The sequence below is a fragment of the Nelusetta ayraudi genome, unplaced genomic scaffold (assembly GCF_046127955.1).
Source record: "Nelusetta ayraudi isolate G7.1 ecotype Tasmania unplaced genomic scaffold, CSIRO-AGI_Nayr_v1 ptg000175l, whole genome shotgun sequence".
In the NCBI taxonomy this organism is placed as follows: domain Eukaryota; kingdom Metazoa; phylum Chordata; class Actinopteri; order Tetraodontiformes; family Monacanthidae; genus Nelusetta; species Nelusetta ayraudi.
The window spans coordinates 638,447-658,038 of record NW_027466224.1 but is presented as its reverse complement, the minus strand read 5'-3'; the positions used below and the strand labels follow the sequence as shown (position 1 = coordinate 658,038).

Sequence of the window (19,592 nt, the reverse complement as noted above, 5' to 3'; positions counted from 1 at the left end):
CAAAAAGTGAAACCTATGAATCCGGACGACTGGGACTCCACCCACGCTGAGCTGGGACCAAGTCAGAGTGGAATCGTGCCCTGAGTCAACCAAGGAGCTTCCCTGCATGGAGACACGGCAAAGACATCACCGTCAGCGTCATGTGACACACAAGCAATGTTTCTCAGGCAGTTCTCGACTCTCAATACCACAACCTCTGGTGCAGCTCGTCAAACTTCTTCATCAAATCGTGGTGCAAGATGCTGTTTATTTAAAACACCAGCATGTGAAGGAGAACAATTACTGTGTGGGGGAAAATTTTAATTTGTTTCAAATTTCAGTGCAGAGATCTGACAGAATGTTTAAATAAAAATACCAAAAAAGAAAGTGACCTTTATTTTCCTTTTTAATGCGCCCCCTGCTGCAGTGGTGATGGCTGCCGAGGCTCCAGTGTGACCAGGTTGTGTACAGAATGTTTGTTTTTTTTGTGGTTTTTTTTTTTTTGTGGTTTTTTGTTTTTAAATAAATAAACTTTTTTCAAAGGTTTAGATCAGAGTACAAAGAGAACCACGCCACGGGTACATGAAGAGTTTACAAAGAAAAAACAAAGGGGGAGAGAAGTGCAATATTTACACAGCCATGAGAGTTTACAGAAAGATGTTTAGATCGTCACAGATGTTCACATTGTGTGCAGAATGGTGCAGCTACAGTGGAGGACGCATCATGACACCTGGTGGACAACAAGGAGAAGACACGCGTGTGACATGCGCGCGCACACACACACACACACATACACACATACATACATACATACATACATACATACATACATACAAATATATATACATACATACATATATGTCGTTGTATAATATATTAATTGCAAAACAAACAGTTGCTACCTTTAAACGTCAATAATTGCGATTCGCGTCCATGCCTTGGGTGTGACCCACATCGGCCCCCGTACGTAGGGGGAAATGACCTAACCAGAAAGTAGGCGGAGTTAGCCTCAAACCTAGAAGTATGGTAGCACTGATCTGACGGCGGCGTGGTGTGTTGACGAACCCTGGATGTACCGACACTAGGAGAGAAATATGGCTGGAAGTAGGCTCACCAAGTTCGGAACTGTATTCACTCGGTAAGACAGCAACACTTTACAACACCGAGTGTCAATGATTTGTCTCAATGTCAGACATTGGCTGCTCGTTAAAAGTCATCCATCGAATCTCCGGTGACGGTGTGAAGTGTAAACGTCCTCTCCGACTGGTCGCGTCTGCGCTGATGTTTCAATGTCAAATTGCAAGGATTGATTCAAGTGAAACCTGTAACGTGGAGCTGACGCAGAAAGAGTTTGATGTTAACATCGTTGCGTGAGATGCGCTAACATATAAATACATCTTTATCCATGTTCATGTTGCTGTTTGTTTTCCAAATGAACCGGTTGCCTGACATCAACGCTGGCGGTTTGAAAGTCGCAGCCCAAATCTACTCAGTCAAGCCTGCAACTATCGATTATTTTTGTTGTCGATTAATCTATCGGAATTTTTTTTTTTTTTTTTCCGATTAGAGATTTTCTTTGCAGCCCTCATGGTTTGCATTTAGCCGCTACTGTCATGTTGTGGTAGATTGAGTAAACCCAGTCTATTAGATTTGGCCAGTCTAATGTTTTGATACACAAGGACCGACGCCAACAACTTAAAAAACAAAACAAAAAAAAACTTCTACGTAATAAATATATAGCTCGACACAATAAAACTTCAATCCAAGTAAAATGCAACTATTTTGGGCGAAATAATAATTTGAGCTAAAGTCTTAAAGCCCTAAAGTGTCTTTGCTTCCTTCACTAACAAGAGTTGTCTCCACCACCAAAAAAAAAAAGAAAGAAAAATTGTTCCGTGATTTGACCACGAGATGGCAGTGCTTATTTCAACACCCTTCAGTCTAAAAAATAAATAAAAATAAATCATTCTATCAGTCTATGTTGACGAGGAATTCTGTCTAAATTATTATGATGATTAGAAAGCCTGGGAGCTCTACTTTCAGAATCAGCTGAAACATTTCACGGGAAATAATTTTTGGCCTTTTTGGGGGACTTCAAAGTAGGCAACTTTGTCATTCATATTATTGTATATTTGTCATCAGGATCCCTGAAGAAGCTCCCACGCCAAATTTGGGGCTTCTAGTACATGAGGAACCCCGAAACCCTAACCCTAATTTCAGCCCTAAACATAACCCTGACCCTAATTTCAGCCTTAACGCTAACACGATGCTGAAGTTGGCACCACATTCGCCGCTGTGCTTTACGATGATACCTCACATGTCCATTTCTAATGTATAAATTTGGAAATAATCAACCTGAAAAACTGAAAAATATCATAATCTCAATGGCAAAGTTGTCAACTTTGGAGTCCCCCCCCAAAAAAAGGCCAAAAATGTCCCATTTCTGCTGTATAATTCTGGGGGGGAAAATCCACCTCAACATAGACATAATAATTCGCTGAATTGTATATGTTGAAAAGTGTTGGGATAAGCACTGCCATCTAGCGGTCAAATTGCAGATTTGTTTTTTAAAGGTGGAATTGAAACCTAAGAAGCACCGCGGCGAATGTGGCACCAACTTCAGCGTCGTGATGTCTCCACTGACCCTGTCTTTGAAAATGTATGATTGTTATTGATTGATTGATTTATTCATTCATTCATTCATTTTTGGCAATCTTCAGGGTTCGGGATTTGGTTCACTCGGGAGTCATAACACGATCAGAAAAACCCATATGGTATGATGTATATGCGGCTTTTCCACCAAAGAGGGAACCGCTTCACATGAAGCCATGTGCAGCACCCTTTGCTCAAAAAGTGCAGCCTGTTGCTGAGATCTTCTACCCAGAAGATGAAGTTAAAGCGTAAGTTTCACTTTTGATTCACTTCCACTTTGACTGACGGACTATTAATATAATTTCTTCAAGTTTGGCCCGGCCCTGATTAAATAGGTCAGCGGGCCTCATATGGCCCCCCCGGGCCGTAGTTTGCCCACGCCTGGTGTAGATTCCATGCTGGGTACAATGATGTCAGCACGGTGTTGTTTTCACTGAGCGTTCCTGGCGTCACTGCAGTCGCTCCCCTCTCAACAGTAGCAGCAGCTCTGCAGCAGTTTGTCGAGTGGTGTCGCACGCTCACACTCAGACCTGAACGTTGGCCAACCAGAGAGACGGCGGTGATGTTCCCCAGTCTGCCGTCTGCAGGAGCTTCATGGTTTTACTGAGGTGTCACTCTTTGTTTTCCAGGAGGTTCTATGAGCAGTACGGCATGGGCCCGCGACCTCTGGACCTGTCCAAGTCAAACTTTGTCTCCACCTGTCAAAAGTATGTCTTCCCCCTTCCAGTCAACAGTTGGAAGGAGATTTTTTTTTTTGGTGTTGCATGTTCATGGACTATTGTGAATTGAGACAATAATAAATGAATGAAAAAATGGTGAAAGTGAATAATAAATGAAAATGGAACAGAATGAAGTATTATTATCTTAATCATGCTGCATTCCAGACAAAGAGCACAGAGACAGAAGGCCTCCACGATTTGTTTGTGGGCGTAACATATAAACTTTGTAATAATAATAATAATGATTAAAACACGCAGCCTTCAGATGGTGATAAATCCGGCCTACATATTGAATATGCCAAATATGCATTAAAATGAGATTTATCTCCTCCGCTATCAGTACAAAACATCAACCCGATGTGATGGTATTATAATTGTATTATGCTGTATAAACTGACATTTAATATTCCAACCTACTGACTCCAATCTGCAGGTTTGTGGATAAGTACTCAGACCTGGAGGGCAGTGAGGAGCAACCTGACGCCACCTTATTTGAGGCGAGTGCAAGAGCTTTGCTGGCAGAAGGGATCTTGCTGAAAACAAGAGCAGCTCCTCCTGTAAGTATCGCATGAAGCTGAATTCTCACTGGGACCTCCTATTGGGATCATTTTCAATCCAAAGGGGTTGAACTGGGAACAGCGTTTGCTGTGTTTCTCCTGAGCTCAGTGAATCCTGTGGGAGTTTTGGCCGAGTTATGTTCAAGATGGCGACTGCACACTTCTGTTTGAAATTGTGGAGATTCTCACAGTTATGAACAGTCAAGAAAGTTGCAATGGAATATTTTTTATTTTATTTACATTTTATGTCTATTGTTGGTTAGAAAATACCTAAAACTTAAAGCTACTTTGTAACAGTAACTGCATAAAAAGTTCCATTATCTGATTAATCGATTGATCATTTAAATAATCGCCGATTAATGGATTATGAAAATAATCATTCGTTGCTGCCCCAGTCCATACTAGACTGTGGTCTCAAGTGCAAGCGCTAAATAAACAGGAGGATGCAATGTAAAAATAAATATGGCACAGATTGCTCATACATGAAAATATGCAGAGTTAACAAGGACAGAGTAAAGAAGCTGCATAGTGCACAACAAACACGTATTGATGATGGGAGCAAACCCTGAACACCTTGAAAACAACCTGGGGAGTTGGAGAACTGAAGCACTGACGACTGCACCAGCAGACCAGCTGGCCAGTAGACCAGCAGGCCAGCAGACCAGCAGGCCAGTAGACCAGCAGACCTGTCTTCACAGTTTTACAGACATTTGGAAAGCATCAGTTCTCTTCCTTCAGAAAGAAAACAGAGGAACTCCACCATCACTGCAATAGTTTTACCCTGAGGATTGAATGAAGATCTCTCAGTGTTTTACAGAAGATTATTGATGCTTTGCTTTGCTTTGGCTTTATATTAATCACTGTGGACAGGCACAGGGAAGGTAGAACTGTGTGGAACAGTTGTGTATTCATTTAAACAGAAGTCCTTCTGCCTCTTCAGGTGTCAGCAGGGTCTCGGGACCTGGTGCTGGAATTGAAGCTGAGCGACATGATGGCAGAGCATCAACTTCCCTCCACTGGCAGTGAGGAGACCTCAAAGTAACCACCAGATTAGACTGAGCAGCAGAGAGTATGTTCAGCTCCAGCTCGCTCATGATAGACACAACTGATCTTTATCAGCGTAATGCTCGCAGTGAAAAACACTCGACGTTGATCCAACAAAATTAAAATGAATAACAAACAATGACAAAGATTTTTTTTTCTTTTTTTTCAATGAGAGTCTGAATCTGTCGCCCCCTGGTGTCCTTCCTTCCTCATTTCTCTGGTGTCTCTGCATTGAAATGACTCCTCCTCCTCGTGGATTCAAAACACTCATGTAAAATTACATTTGCTGCAAGGAAGAAGCGTAAAGATATAATAAATTACAGAAAAAAATAATAGATATTAATATCTCATTGTCAATACTTTGAGAAGCTCCTAAATCTTCAAAGCCAAATGTGTGTTTTATCCTCATTCAGCTGCTTTAGCTTGGAGGTCTGTGGTGACAGTGCAGCCCAAACTGTTGAAGTCCAGTTCTAACTGAGCAGGTCATGGGAAGGTTGGGGTTGGGTTTGGAGTTGGGGTGCAGAGGTGTTGGTGAGCTTGAGGTGTCAAGTGGAAAACATCTCTGCTGGTTCCTGCATCAACAGTGACTGGACTTTGTCCTCATTAGAACTGCTGCAGCTGCAGCATCAGGACCAGCTGATCCTCCCTCATCACCACCACCTGCAGAGAAACAAACAGCAGAATTGATGAGTGACTTTGGTCCTGGAAAGTGATCTGATTGGCTGAGAGCCACCATGCTGCTCTGACAGCTGCACTGAGGAAAAGATTCACTGGATCATAATTGTGATATGAACCACGTTGGAGCTGAAACCATCATCCAGCGACTCCACACCAGAACTGACCTCAGAGTCTCCAGTCTGGACTGGCAACAAGATCATCCAGCTTCTGCCTTGCTGAATCCTCCAGGTTGTTCCAACCCAGGTCCAACTCTCTGAGGTGGGAGGGGTTGGACTTCAGAGCTGAGAGCAGCCAATCACAGCTGACCTCTGACAAACTGCAGCTCTCCAGTCTGAATAAAGAAGAAATGATGGAGATTAAAATGTGAAGTCTGATATATTTGAATGTGTGTGTTTCTGTGTGTGTGTACAATTTAACACAACTAGTTTGAAGAAAACTTAAAACAACTATAAATAAACACAAAATGCATCAATGAGCCCAATAAAATATATTACACATGATGTTTTCTATTCTCTTCTTCATTCTCTCTTTCTTTCCTATATTATTCTCTCCATACTTACTTCTACACAATTCCTTCCTTTTTTCTCCTCTTCCTTTCTCTGCTTTTCTACCATTTTATTGCTTTTGTCATAAATGCAGTGAGTTCTGCCCATTAATATTCTTCCTCCTTTGTCACCTCTTACTCTGATCAATGTATTGTCATCATTGTTAATATAGTCATTATGATTATGAATGATGGTAGCAGCAGTATTATTATGTAGCATTATTATTGTTAGCTCTTTGTTGACTGATGTGTTTGTCTGCTTATTTATTTATTCTTTCAGATGTTGACTTATTGAAGGAGGAGGAGGAGGGATGTTTCCAGTGTGACCATTATTATGACTCAACTATGATGATCTCCAGAATCTCCTTGTCATGCTGCTGTTATCAGTGCTGCTGGGCCAGGCTTGGTCAGCCATGCCCCCCCCAGACCATCATCAGAGTCATGACAACCCCACCTGCTTTTAAGGCAGCACAGTAGAAAACACCGTGCTAACAGGGAAACACTGGCATCAGTAGAGAGATCAATACATAAATAATAAGAATTATGGAAAAGGGGGGGGGGGGGCTGGTCCCCATGGCTGGGTAGGGCTCTGAGGAATCCTATATATATATATTTCAGAACAGAAAATGGTAACAACAATATGGGATGAGTGGATGAATAAACAAAGACCCCCCCCCCCTCCGTATTGCTATTACTGCCACTTATTGTCATCATTGTTGTTGCTATTATTGTTATTATTAATATGATTATTGTTATTAAGAGTATTGTCACTATTATTATTGCCATGCTTTTTGAAAATCTATCAATCTACCAATATTACAATGTTTCCATTGTTCCCTCTTCAGGAATGAAGCCCCTTTTTAATTTCTATTGACTGTTTTCTCTGTCTGATAATTATAGCATTTATTATTATATATCAATACTGAACTGTTTCAACTGACACACACACACACACACACACACACACACACACACACACACACAGACACACACACACACACACACACACCATGAATGTTGTTGTTCGATATTCACTCTCTTTTCTGAACTGTTTCAAATGCTATATTTAAAGTTGATACACGCACGCACACAGAGACACCACCATCATTGTTGTGGTTTGATATTCACTCTCTGACTGTCAGTGAATGTCACTGTATTGTCCTTTTTTGATCCCATTTTGGGGAAATTATGCAAATTTCTCCAAAATGGGATCAAAAATGGTCTTTTTCTCCTATTGAATAATTGAATTAATTTAAAAAAATAACAAAAAAAATAACACGATGGGCAGTGAATTAAGCTGTTGCCAAGTAATCTGGACACATTTCAAACACTGCACTTTTAAAGAGCCAATTAATCACCAGTGCACAAAGAAAATCAATTATTTTCACAGAAACCAAAATATTTTCTTGGTGTAAAAACAAACAATGAAAGCAACTATGAAGACAGTGAACTGACCTCAGAGTCTCCAGTTTACAGTCTGGACTCTGCAGAAAACCACTCAGCAGCTTCACTCCTGAATCCTCCAAGTGTTTCCTACTCAGGTCCAACTCTCTGAGGTGGGAGGGGTTGGACTGTGGAGCTGAGACCAGCCAATCACAGCTGACCTCTGACAAACTGCAGCTCTCCAGTCTGAATAAAGAAGAAATGATGGAGATTAAAATGTGTTGCAGTCCAGTTTGTCAAGGTGCAGCTCAACATCACTGCGTCATGAAGGTAATAATAACCACTGATATAAATATGCTTAAACCAGTGGGTTGATTGATGCATTAGAAAGGCATTGTATGCATAACATGCTGCGTAAGCTCTGTGCAGAGTCATGAGACGCCTGAGAGGACACAGGAATCCTCCTCCAATAAGGAGATCCAACAGTCACCAAGACAACAAGAGGCCACAGTTCAGCTCTTTACTGTGGTTTGAGAGACCTAGGTTAGTTTTTCTTCAGTCACTCGCTTCCACGATGATGATGATGATGGTGAATGGACTGTCAAATCTTGCCATTCAAGAACTCTCTAGGGTTGAGTCCATGACTAAAGCCTGGGACGGCCAGGAGGCCCAAGTTTCAAGGATGCTTTCAGTTCCCTCATGGTGGCTCGCAGCCAACGAGGTCTTTTGTTGTTGCTCTTTATTGTTTCCTTCTGTTGCAGGCTGCCTACCTGGAGGCTCTTCCAGGTAGGAGCTTCAACAAACTCCCAGTCCAACCCTGAACTCTGACTTTACTGAGCCTGAGCTGCTAAACTCTGAGTGTCCCGTTCCACAAGAGCTGATTTGAACCTCAAGTGTGTCAGTGAAGATTCTCAGTGGTCCAGGTCATCTTCATGTAGAAGGGTTGACTTGAGGCTATTGGACTGCTTCTTGCTACCTTGAAGATGTCAAGATATCAAGAACCAGTCCAGTTGCCTCAACTTCACCTTCTACATTCACCTCAAGTACCTAAAGTGTTGAAGAAAAGCCAAAAGAGTGTGCATAGAGACACAGCTTTGGGAACGTTGGGTGTCTTTCTGAAGGATGTACTGAAGATGTTGTTGTATTTTACTGCTTTGAACGCCCAATTCTACTGTATTGTGGACATGTGTTGCTTCCTTCTTGTCCAGGACTCCCTGGAAAAACTGTCTGAATCTCAATGAAACAAAAATATTTTCTTGGTGTAAAAACAAACAATGAAAGCAACTATGAAGACAGTGAACTGACCTCAGAGTCTCCAGTTTACAGTCTGGACTCTGCAGAAAACCACTCAGCAGCGTCACTCCTGAATCCTTCAGGTAGTTTTCACTCAGGTCCAGGAGTCTGAGGTGGGAGGGGTTGGACTTCAGAGCTGAGAGCAGCCAATCACAGCTGACCTCTGACAAACTGCAGCTCTCCAGTCTGAGTAAAGAAGAAATGATGGAGATTAAAATGTGTTTCTGTCCAGTTTCTAAATGTGCACCTCAGCGTCACTGTTGACTAACAATCACTGAGTCTTTTCCTAAAATGAGTGCAGTGTGTTTGTGTGACGGAGGATCTTCATCCTTTCAGCCTCCAGTCTGACACTGTCTTGTAAACTGGGAGCACTGGTGCTGCTTCCTGACAAGATTGACCGACACACAAAGAGGGTGTTCTCATAGCTTCGCCTCGCCACGGTACGGTTGTAGAGCGCCCCCACTGGCCACTACACGGTTGTAGGGGGCGCCGTTTTGGTACCTCAAGCGCTCAGGGTCCAAGCGAGACGAGGCGAGTTGAGTGGTGACGTAGCGACTAGCAGGGCACTGGATTGGCTCAGTGTCCTCGTCGATTTTCCCTTTCGGAGCGGACACCGACGCCAACTCCTTCGACACGGAACTTCCGTGTTCGCGAGTGTGTTCAACCATATTCGCCAAAACGACGAGCGGCAAACAGCGAAGCGCTCGGAACAAACCGAGTTGCTCCTGCGTGAGGCGCCTTAAATTAGGGAATCCCAGGAGTCTCGAGAAGAGAGGAAATACGGATTGGTCGAGAGCACGTGGCTCTTAGCCACACCGCCCCCTACTGACCACATGCTCACTGTACTGAGGCTATACCATTATGCAGTGGTGTACACATCCTGAGTGAGCATCAGTATTCACTGCATAGTCCACTCAATGCATCCCATCATGCATTGCACTCATGCTGACCCACACACAGAAAAGGGAAGAAGAGCCGAGCGTCAGTTATTTTAATGTGGGAAGACACTTATTATAATATGAACTCATTACAAGAATGCACACACATGTCAATTATTGGATATATTTGCATAAATAATATCATATAGACAGGATATTCAATTTCATATCTATTATATCATATATAAGACCTGCAGATGGGACATTTAAATATTGTGACCGCAGTGACTTTATCACTGCTGCCATGCAAGTGTGTTAAAAGCTTTATTTTGATTTGGTCAATGAGTGCAGAATATAGTGGGATACATAAAACTCCAAATACAGTGAGAAGGGAAGGAGAGGGTGATTCCAAAGAGCCAAAAAGATTTTCTAGATTCAAAGCAACTATGAAGACAGTGAACTGACCTCAGAGTCTCCAGTTTACAGTCTGGACTCTGCAGAAAACCACTCAGCAGCTTCACTCCTGAATCCTTCAGGCAGTTCTCACCCAGGTCCAGGAGTCTGAGGTGGGAGGGGTTGGACTTCAGAGCTGAGAGCAGCCAATCACAGTTGACCACTGACAAGCTGCAGCTCTTCAGTCTGAATAAAGAAGAAATGATGGAGATTAAAATGTGTTTCTGTCCAGTTTCTAAATGTGCAGCTCAACATCACAAGTATCCCACAATGCATTGCTAGAAGTAGCGTCCAACCGATGGCTACAAACCCACCATGCAATCCCATCATGCATTGCACTCATGCTGACCCAAAGGTAGAGAAGTCGAGAGAAGCCCAGCGTTAGTAACACGATTATCATAATATGAACTTGTCACAAAAATGCACTTATATGTATACATTAATTCATATATTTACATAAATAATATAATATTTATCATATATTATGTTATTATATCACTGATTCTTGAGAGTCGGCACAAAACATGCCCTACCTAAAGAAGTCTAACTTATGTTAAAAAGTTCAATCTGAAGGAACTTTGTCTAGAAATGTAAGTTTTAATATTCATTTTTCATTTGTTTGGTGTGAATTTGTTTGATTGTCTGGTCTGTAGTTGGGAGGTCCATGTTATTCAACCTGTCCTCTGCAAGAGGTCACAATATTGAACTGCCCAATAAACTGAAAAAAAAACAACTTTACAAATTGGGACATTTATATTTTAAATATTAAAGAAGGGTTATAAATGTATTTTTTTAAAGCATGTAGTGCAGTTTAAACAATATTTTTCCTAAAACTCTGTCTATCTAAGTTTCATCAGCTTCTGTCAACTCTGTCAGATTTTTCCACAATCCTCATTAAATTAGGCACTAGCATGGTCAGCTATATTCCTGAGGACCCCATTACCTTCTCTTCATGCTGCTGAGTGCACCACTGCAACTCATGTGTTGGTAAGTTTTCATTTCTTTGAATATTTCAGATGAACCATGTTGATATTACCACGGTCACAGCTGGAACATGTCAACTCTGTCTTGCCTCTACGATGACTTAGATAAAGCAGAAGTAAACTGAATGTGGGCCTCTAGGAAGGTTGTTGGGGCAGCGAGCAGCTGAGGAGAGTGCAGCGAGCTGTTGTGTACCAAAGCTTGGTGGCAAAATACATTCCCTCTGGTCAACTCCATCACACATCAACTCTGTCAGTTATTACAACTGACGCAGTTGACACGAAAGCTGACGGAGTTGAACAATCTGCCAATAACATCTACATTTGCAATTATAATATTATCTGTGAACACAGTAAAGGATTAAAACATTACATCAAGGGTCACCCAGATCTTTGGAAAAACATGTTTTTTAGTCAGTAATGTTAATGTTGTGTTTTTGTCAACTGTTCTGTATCCTCCTATGTCTTATTTATTAAAGAAAATTGTTTTCAATCACACTGAAATTAAAAGCAAATATTGTAGATACACATATTTTAAAAAATGGGGGCTTTTATAAAAGTGTGAAATCACAATACAACTTGATACATTATATTTTATGGTATATCATAGTAACTAAAGAGTATTCCAATGCATTTCACAACTTTGGTTTGCACTGCAGCAGCTGACCTGAGATCTTCCAGTCTGCAGTTTGGACTCTCCAGTCCAGCACAGAGCAGCTTCACTGCAGGATCCTTCAGTCTGTTCCCACTCAGGTCCAGCAGTGTGAGGTGGGAGGGGCTGGACTTCAGAGCTGAGGCCACAACTTCACACTGAGTTCAGGAAGCTGCAGTGACAGAGGGACAAAGACAGAAGTCACAGTGAAGATCTGACGTTGGTCACAAGACACTGTATCAGCTGATCAGCCTCAGCCCTTCACTGGCCAATCACACAGCTGGACAACTTCCTGGTTGATTACCAGTCACTGCCAGTTGAAAGTTACTGGTTATGCCTCTGAATTACTGTCGCTGCCTTGTGATTGGCTGCTACACCCTGGTGTCACTTCCACCAATCACAGTGCAGAAGTGTGACTAGTCCTAATAAAGAGGAAGAGGATGGTGGAATGTCTGGTCTCCAGACGGGACCAGCACTGGACCATCTGGAGAGCCTGAAGGTCTGATAGTGAATCCTGAAGGCCTCAGTGACAGGGTGAGGGAACTGCAGATCATTAAACATCCACTGGGGGGCGGTGTGTGTGTGCCTTGACTTTGACTCTACTGGAGCCAATGTAATTGAAAGCAGCGCCCTCTACAGGCTGTGTGGCAGAGGAACAACGCTACATTCTGATGCTTTGCCATGAAACAGGAAACTTGGCCGACGTGGTGACATCAGAGTCCTGACCTGATTGGTTCAATTTACAGGCATGGCGCCCCCTTGTGGCAGAAGGAAATTGGACAGAATTTTCAGGTTCCTGCTGCAGTTGAAAACCTTCAGAAAGTGAAAGTTGCTCAAGCTGCAGGTGGGTTTAATTTGCTTCATGTTATTTTACTCCTGGATGTTTCTGTTCACAAACCTTCCTGGACGAATCAAAGCCTTCCTGCAGTTCCTCACAGCTGGAATCAGTCTTAGTTTTCCATTCTCGTTTGTCTTGTACTTCTGCAGGTCCAACTCCTCCAGAACCTCCTCTGACATCAGCAGCATGTAGGCCAGAGCTGAACACTGGATGGCTGAGAGTCTTTTCTTTGATCTCTTCTCTGACTTGAGGAACTCTTGGACCTCCTGATGCACTGACTGATCCTTCACCTCCAGCAGACAGGAGAAGATGTTGATGCTTCTGTCAGAAGAAGCAACAGTTTTTTATCTTCTTCAGGTTCTCAATGACCTTCTGTAAGGTTTCTGGACGGTTATCAGTGTGGCCCATCAGGCCTCCTAAGAGTCTCTGGTTGGACTCCAGACACAGTCCATGGAGAAAGCGTACAAACAAGTCCAGGTGACCATTTTTGCTCTTCAGAGATTTCTTCATGATTCCATCCAGAAACACATCCAAGGATTGTTCACAACTGTTGTCTTCTCTTAGCTCCTCTGATGTCTTTGGGTTCTTCTTTCGTGAAGATTTTGCTCTTGAACTTGTCAGGAAATCCTCCAGAACCTCCTGCTTCCTGTTGGTGTGACAGTGGAAGATGAAGACTGCAGCCAGAAACTCCTGAACGCTCAGATGAACGAAGCAGTAGATGGTTCTGTGGAAGATCACACTCTCTCTTCTGAAGATCTCTGTACAAACTCCTGAGTACACAGAGGCGTCAGTCACACTGAGACCACACTTCTCCAGGTCGTCACTGTAGAACATGATGTTTCCACTCTCCAGATGTTCATATGCCAGCTGGCCCAGCTTCAGAAGAACCTCCTTGTCAGCCTCCGTCAGCTCCTGTGGACCTGTGGTCTGATGGTCTCCTCCATACTTGTGCTGCTTCCTCTTGGTCTGGACCAGCAGGAAGTGTGAGTACATGTCAGTCAGGGTCTTGGGCAGCTCTCCTCTCTGCTCTGAGCTCAACATGCTCTCCAGAACTGTGGCAGTGATCCAGCAGAATACCGGGATCTGACACATGATCTGGAGGCTCCTGGAGGCCTTGATGTGGGAGATGATGCTGCTGGACACATCTTCTCTATCTCTGAACCTCCTCCTGAAATACTCCTCCTTCTGGTCGTCAGTGAAGCCTCGTACTTCTGTCAGCCTGTCCACACATGACGGAGGGATCTGATTGGCTGCTGCAGGTCTGGAAGTTATCCACAGCAGAGCCGAGGGAAGCAGATCTCCTCTGATCAGGTTGGTTAGCAGGACGCTGACTGACGTCTTCAGAGTGACATCATGCAGAACCCTCTTCTTCTCAAAGTCCAGAGCCAGTCTGCTTTCATCCAGGCCGTCCAAGATGAAGAGAAGTTTGCAGACATGCAGCTGCTCTGCTGTGAGCTTCTCTAACGTTGGATGGAAAACATGGAGCAGCTCCAGAAGACTGTAGCGCTGCTCTTTGACCAAGTTGAGCTCCCTGAATGACAGAGGGACCACCAGATGAAGGTCCTGGTTCTCCAGGCCCTGGGCCTAGTCCAGAGTGAACTTCTGCACTGAGAAGGTTTTTCCAATCCCAGCGACGCCGTTGGTCAGCACCACTCTGACTTTGAGTCCCTGCTGCTCAGCGAAGGCTTCAAAGATCTGGCTGCACCTGATTGGACGGTCGTGGAGGCTCATGTTGGTCTTCTTGGTCTCCAGCTGCCTGACCTCATGTTGGCTGTTGACCTCTTCACTCAGTCCCTCAGTGACGTAGAGCTCAGTGTAGATGTTGTTGAGGAGGGTGTGACCTCCTGCTTCATTGGTCCCTTCAGTCACACGTTCACATCTCCTCTCCAGACTGATCTTATGCTGCTGCAGAAGCTCCGGCAGACCATCTCGGTGTGACTGGTGGGTTGCAGTCCTGATGGAGCAGACTGGTCCCAGTATGAGCTGGTGCACCTTCTGCACAACTGGTGTCCACGGCTGGTGGACACTGGACCAGTCAGGACGTCCCCACACTGGACACAGCAGGACAGCTGCTGCTCCTCACCACCACCAATCCTTCTCCTCTTCCTCTCCCTGTGGGGACAGTTTACAGTCACTCACACCACCACAACACCACAATCATGGAGACATACAGGACTGTTGTGTTTGAAAGAACTTTACAGTCTGGAACAGGAATGTTGAGTTTGTTCAACTCTGGAACTTTGAGGAACGTGAACATGAACATTAAAGGTCCTTACACACCGGCAGCAAATGTTCACGAAGCGAAAAAGCAACGGATATTTTTTCGCTCCTGTGTCAAATTATTCGCAGGTGAAAAGGTGAATACTGGACTTCTGACCAATCAAAAATGATGTTGGATGGTCGATGACGTCACATCAACAACACGGAGCCAGTTGACGGAGAAGCTCCTCCAAATGCCCGACAGACATTCTGAAGTACTGGCCAAATTTCACTCGGTCAAAATGAAGATCCTGGATGGTTGTGTTGAACTCACCCATCTGCTCTAATGCCTTTTTTTCTTTCTTTTTTTAAAGCCGTGGTGTAGAAAGCGGTGTTTCGTTTTACGCACGTAAAACAAAACTTCTCGGTCACCAAAACAAAAATCCTATCTTTTATTCTTTGGTTTAAATCTGTTCCGAAAAGCTTTCTAAATGATAAAAACATCCAAAGGAAACCAAAAAAATTATTTATGGCAACAGGAACTTAAATAACAGTCAAAAAAGGCTTCATTACCGCCGCTTCCTCTTCATCTTCCACCTTCACCTGACCTATATATCCACCTGACGCACACAACACGCCCAAACAAATAACAACAATATAGCATAATAATTTTAGCAACACAATAAGCACAAAACTCATGTTCACTATAAACTAAAGTAGTCGGCATACGAAAGTCATTAATTTAACGGCTGCAACACCTCTCTCAAGAACAATATTAGGTGAACCCAAATACTTCTATTCTTTGTTGATTCCACCATCACATCACCACTTGAGGATGTAGTCGACTCCATTGTTTCTCCTTCAGCGCGGCAGAAAGAGCCCCAAACTTCAGTTGCTTAGCGAATTTCAGACACATATTTGTGTCGTGCTTGGTGTGTATGGAAAAAAAATCGCTGCCGAAACATTCACCTTTTACCGGTTGGACCTTAAGGACCTTAAGAGTTGCTGATCTTCTGACTGCTGCTCTGCCCACTGCTCTTATGTGCAGGACATGAATGAATGCCCACATAACTGTAGTGATTGTACTGATATAGTACTGATACAGTTAGTACTGGTAGTAGAGTTACAACTGATAGTGATAGAACTGACAGAGAACTGACACAGGTAGTACTGACACACATACTGAAAGTGCTAAAAGTATTGGTTGTTGTGATAGTATTTATAGTACTGATAATCTGATATTACTGACAGTCGTCATGATATTCAAAATCCAAGTGACAACAAGACAAGTTTTCTTACTGCGTCTCAGAGGCTCCAGGTCCATCACTGAAGTTTATTGGTCGAGCCATGGAGTTGTCACTCTTCAGAGACACACAGCTGGGCCATGGAGACTCTGCTCTCTGTCTCTGGTACTGAATCCTGCAAGTGGAAACATGAGTTTTGCATCTATAGAAAGATATTTAGGAGACATTCCAGAAACGTAAAATCTGCATTACAGGTTCCAAATTGAAAATCATCCAGGCACAACACACTGAAATACCCAGCTGTTTACATTTCAATATCATTTACACAGCAATATACTGTATAAGTAAATATAATTTCCATGTTTTAACACTTTCAGTGGGATGGGATTTTTCTCATAACATGGATTCAAGTGAATTCACTATCCAGGTTAACACTGAATGATGAGGGTCTTTATATTAACAGTCAAGTACAACTCAGCCATCATTAACAGTTGATGCTGATATTGATGTTGCTGTGTTGAGTCAGTACTGATACAGACAAGACAACAAGTTTTCTTACTGTGTCTCAGAGGCTCCACGTCCATCACTGAAGTATAGTGGTGGATCCATGGACCTGTTACTCTTCATAGACACACAGCTGAACCCTGGAGACTCTGCTCTCTGTCTCTGGTACTGAATCCTGCAAGTGGAAACATGAGTTTTGCATCAATAGAAAGATATTTAGGAGACATTCCAGAATTGTAAAATTTGCACTCCAGGCTCCAAATCGAAAATAATCCAGGCACAACACACTGAAATCCGATATCAGCATGCTACAAAGGAAACATACTTTCATTATTTATTCTGTAGTGTGGAGTGTTAAAAAAAAAAAAGGCAGGATCAAGTGATATTACTCCAACAGAGAATAAGAGTCAGAAAACAGTTGTATTGGAGAACATACCAGTTATTATTAACAATTATTTAAAAAAAATCAAACAAACAGCGGAATAGAAAAAATAAACAAAAAAATAAATCAGGAATCCGTGAACAATGACCCAAATAACTTATAGTGCAAACAATTCAAAACAAATTAACAAGTTTACTGCTCGTATATTCTGAAAACAACTGAGAGCAGGAACAAAAAAACAACAAAACCATATTGTCAGTTAACTAAACTCGTGATGACCCCGACTCCTCCATCTCCACTTTCTGCAGTCCGAGCATGATGTGGAGATTCTTTTTTTTTTTTTCCAAGAAAATAAGCATTTCAGCATGCTGTGCTGTCAGACTGCTCCTGTGCTCCTCAATGATGATTGACGCTGTGCTAAAGATTCTCTCACTCTCAACACTTGTACAAGGAGCAACGTAAAGTCAGCGTCGATCCAGTGCGCAGTCAGACTCCATAAAGACAGCGGACAATGGTCTGAGCTCCATATGTCGGCAGTGAAGCTCAGAGCGTTTGCTTTCTCCACGTGTGTGTGCGGCAATACACTTTTTAACTTCTTCGTGCATCTGAGGTATAGTTTTGTCGGCAATGTAGTGGCGGCTACGGATAACGTAGCGTGGCTCTAGGAGCTCAGTTAAGCGTTTAAACCCGACGTTACTCACCACCGACAGGGGCTGGTCATCGAGCACAATGAATTGGGCAGCTCACGTGAGCTCTACATGCTGGAGCCGAGCACTCTTCTTTGGCGAGCGCACCAGGTGTATTACCGCCACCTACTGCTGTGTTGGAGTATGAACCGCAGTCACCTATTTGAATAGGGCAGAAGCGCCGGAGTAGAATGGACTGCTTTCTATCAGAGTGTTAATATCGGAGACTTGAGATGACGTCCGATATAATCTGATATTCCTTTTTGGGCTGATATCGGACCGATATCCAATATCAATATCGGATCGGGACAGCCCAACACTGAAATACCCAGCTGTTTACATTTCAATATAATTTACAGAGGAATCTGCTAGCTAAGCGCTCATTATTTCAGACAGTGTTCAATAAAGTTCAGGAAGAGACAGTGGTCACTCAATAAAGGGCCCTGACATTTCCTCCAACACATCGGTAGTCAGGGGAGTTTGTCCTTGAGTTTGTCCTTCTCTTGTCCAAGTGGCATTCCCTTCTCCTTCTGTTTCTATATCTATCACACCCTCAGGGCTCAACTGCTAGTATTGGCCCAATCATAAGGAGGGTCCAGAAGAAACCAACCAGAGGGCTGAAGTCTAAACCACCACCCCTCCCTGCAAACAACTAATAGCCAATCAGACAGGACTTCATCCCATATAAACTCTGTGTGGCCAGGGTCTTCATTCTCCTTTGGGACGTCACCTGGAGACTTTCCTTCTAGGCTCCACTGAGGCTGCTCTTAGGGCCAAACAATGCTTGCTGTGTTTTTCAATAGTAGACCTTCTAGAACTTTTGTACGACTCATTCTTGGACAAACCAACACAACACACTGCCTTGAATTTGGTGTTGACACACACAAGTGACGAAAAGATGAGGACAAGTTTTCTTACTGTGTCTGAGAGGCTCCACGTCCATCACTGAAGTTTATTGGTCGAGCCATGGAGTTGTCACTCTTCAGAGACACACAGCTGGGCCATGGAGACTCTGCTCTCTGTCTCTGGTACCGAATCCGGCAAGTGGAAACATGGGCTGGGAGCTCTACTATCACAATCAGTTGAGACATTTCACCCCCACCACCACCACCACCAGAACCGTTCTCCTCTTCCTCCACACGAACACTCATGTTGAGGCCTGCAGTCAGTGGTGAAAACGAAGAAGAGAGTCGGTAAACTTACAACACTCCGAGTTCCACTTTGGACCGAGACACCAGGGTTGAAACTGTGTCACACCGAGTTTCCAGTGGAATAAAGTCCACACAAGTCAGTTTCTGAGGTCAAATATGTATTTCATTCAGTCAGTAAGGACCTGCTGCTCCTCTCCCCGCCTCAGTTGCTGTCATTCATTTCAAAATGGAGTTTTTACTTTCACTTTCTTTCTCTTCCTGGCCCTGCTGGGAACTGTAGTTTCTCCACCACTTCCTTCTTGCATTGCTCTGCCCGTTTACAAAAAGTCACAAGAGACTCTGTGTGAGGTGCCAAAGATGGAAGACGGTCTGTTTTTGAAAGCGGTCATTTTCGGAAACCTCCTTTTTAATGAGAGCGTTGAGATTTTCACTTATGCCAGGCCTTACGTGGCGCTGTGAGTTAACGCCCCGTCAAAGAAGGAAGAAGAAGCAGAAGAGGAGGAAGAAGAAGAAGAAGAAGAAGAAGAGGAGGAAGTTCGCCAGAAGAGATTAATATTTGTCACAAACACATTCCTGGCAATTTTATTTTAAAGTCGCAGCCCACATCGACCACAGCGGATATTCTTCTGCCTGTGAGCACTACGTACTGGTGACGTGTGTGTGTGTATATATATATGTGTGTATATATGTAACAGGATCATTTATGGTTTAATAGTAATTGTAGAAGAAGCTGGATATTATTTTGTATAATTTCACAAAATTTAGTAGTAACACCT

At 43.2% G+C, this 19,592-nt stretch overlaps 1 protein-coding gene and 1 pseudogene across 1 annotated transcript; one reads left to right on the top strand and one right to left on the bottom strand.

The window, feature by feature from the left end:
- The first annotated feature begins 962 nt into the window (after positions 1 to 962).
- mrps23 (mitochondrial ribosomal protein S23) lies at positions 963 to 5,097 on the top strand. The gene is made up of 5 exons (XM_076015023.1): positions 963 to 1,117; positions 2,700 to 2,879; positions 3,261 to 3,338; positions 3,784 to 3,907; positions 4,848 to 5,097. Exons 1-5 carry the CDS (start codon positions 1,074 to 1,076, stop codon positions 4,947 to 4,949), a joined length of 528 nt encoding a protein of 175 aa, XP_075871138.1. The 5' UTR covers positions 963 to 1,073; the 3' UTR covers positions 4,950 to 5,097.
- On the bottom strand, positions 4,796 to 18,742 carry LOC142881000 (NACHT, LRR and PYD domains-containing protein 12-like; annotated as a pseudogene).
- Between the last annotated feature and the right edge of the window lie 850 nt (positions 18,743 to 19,592).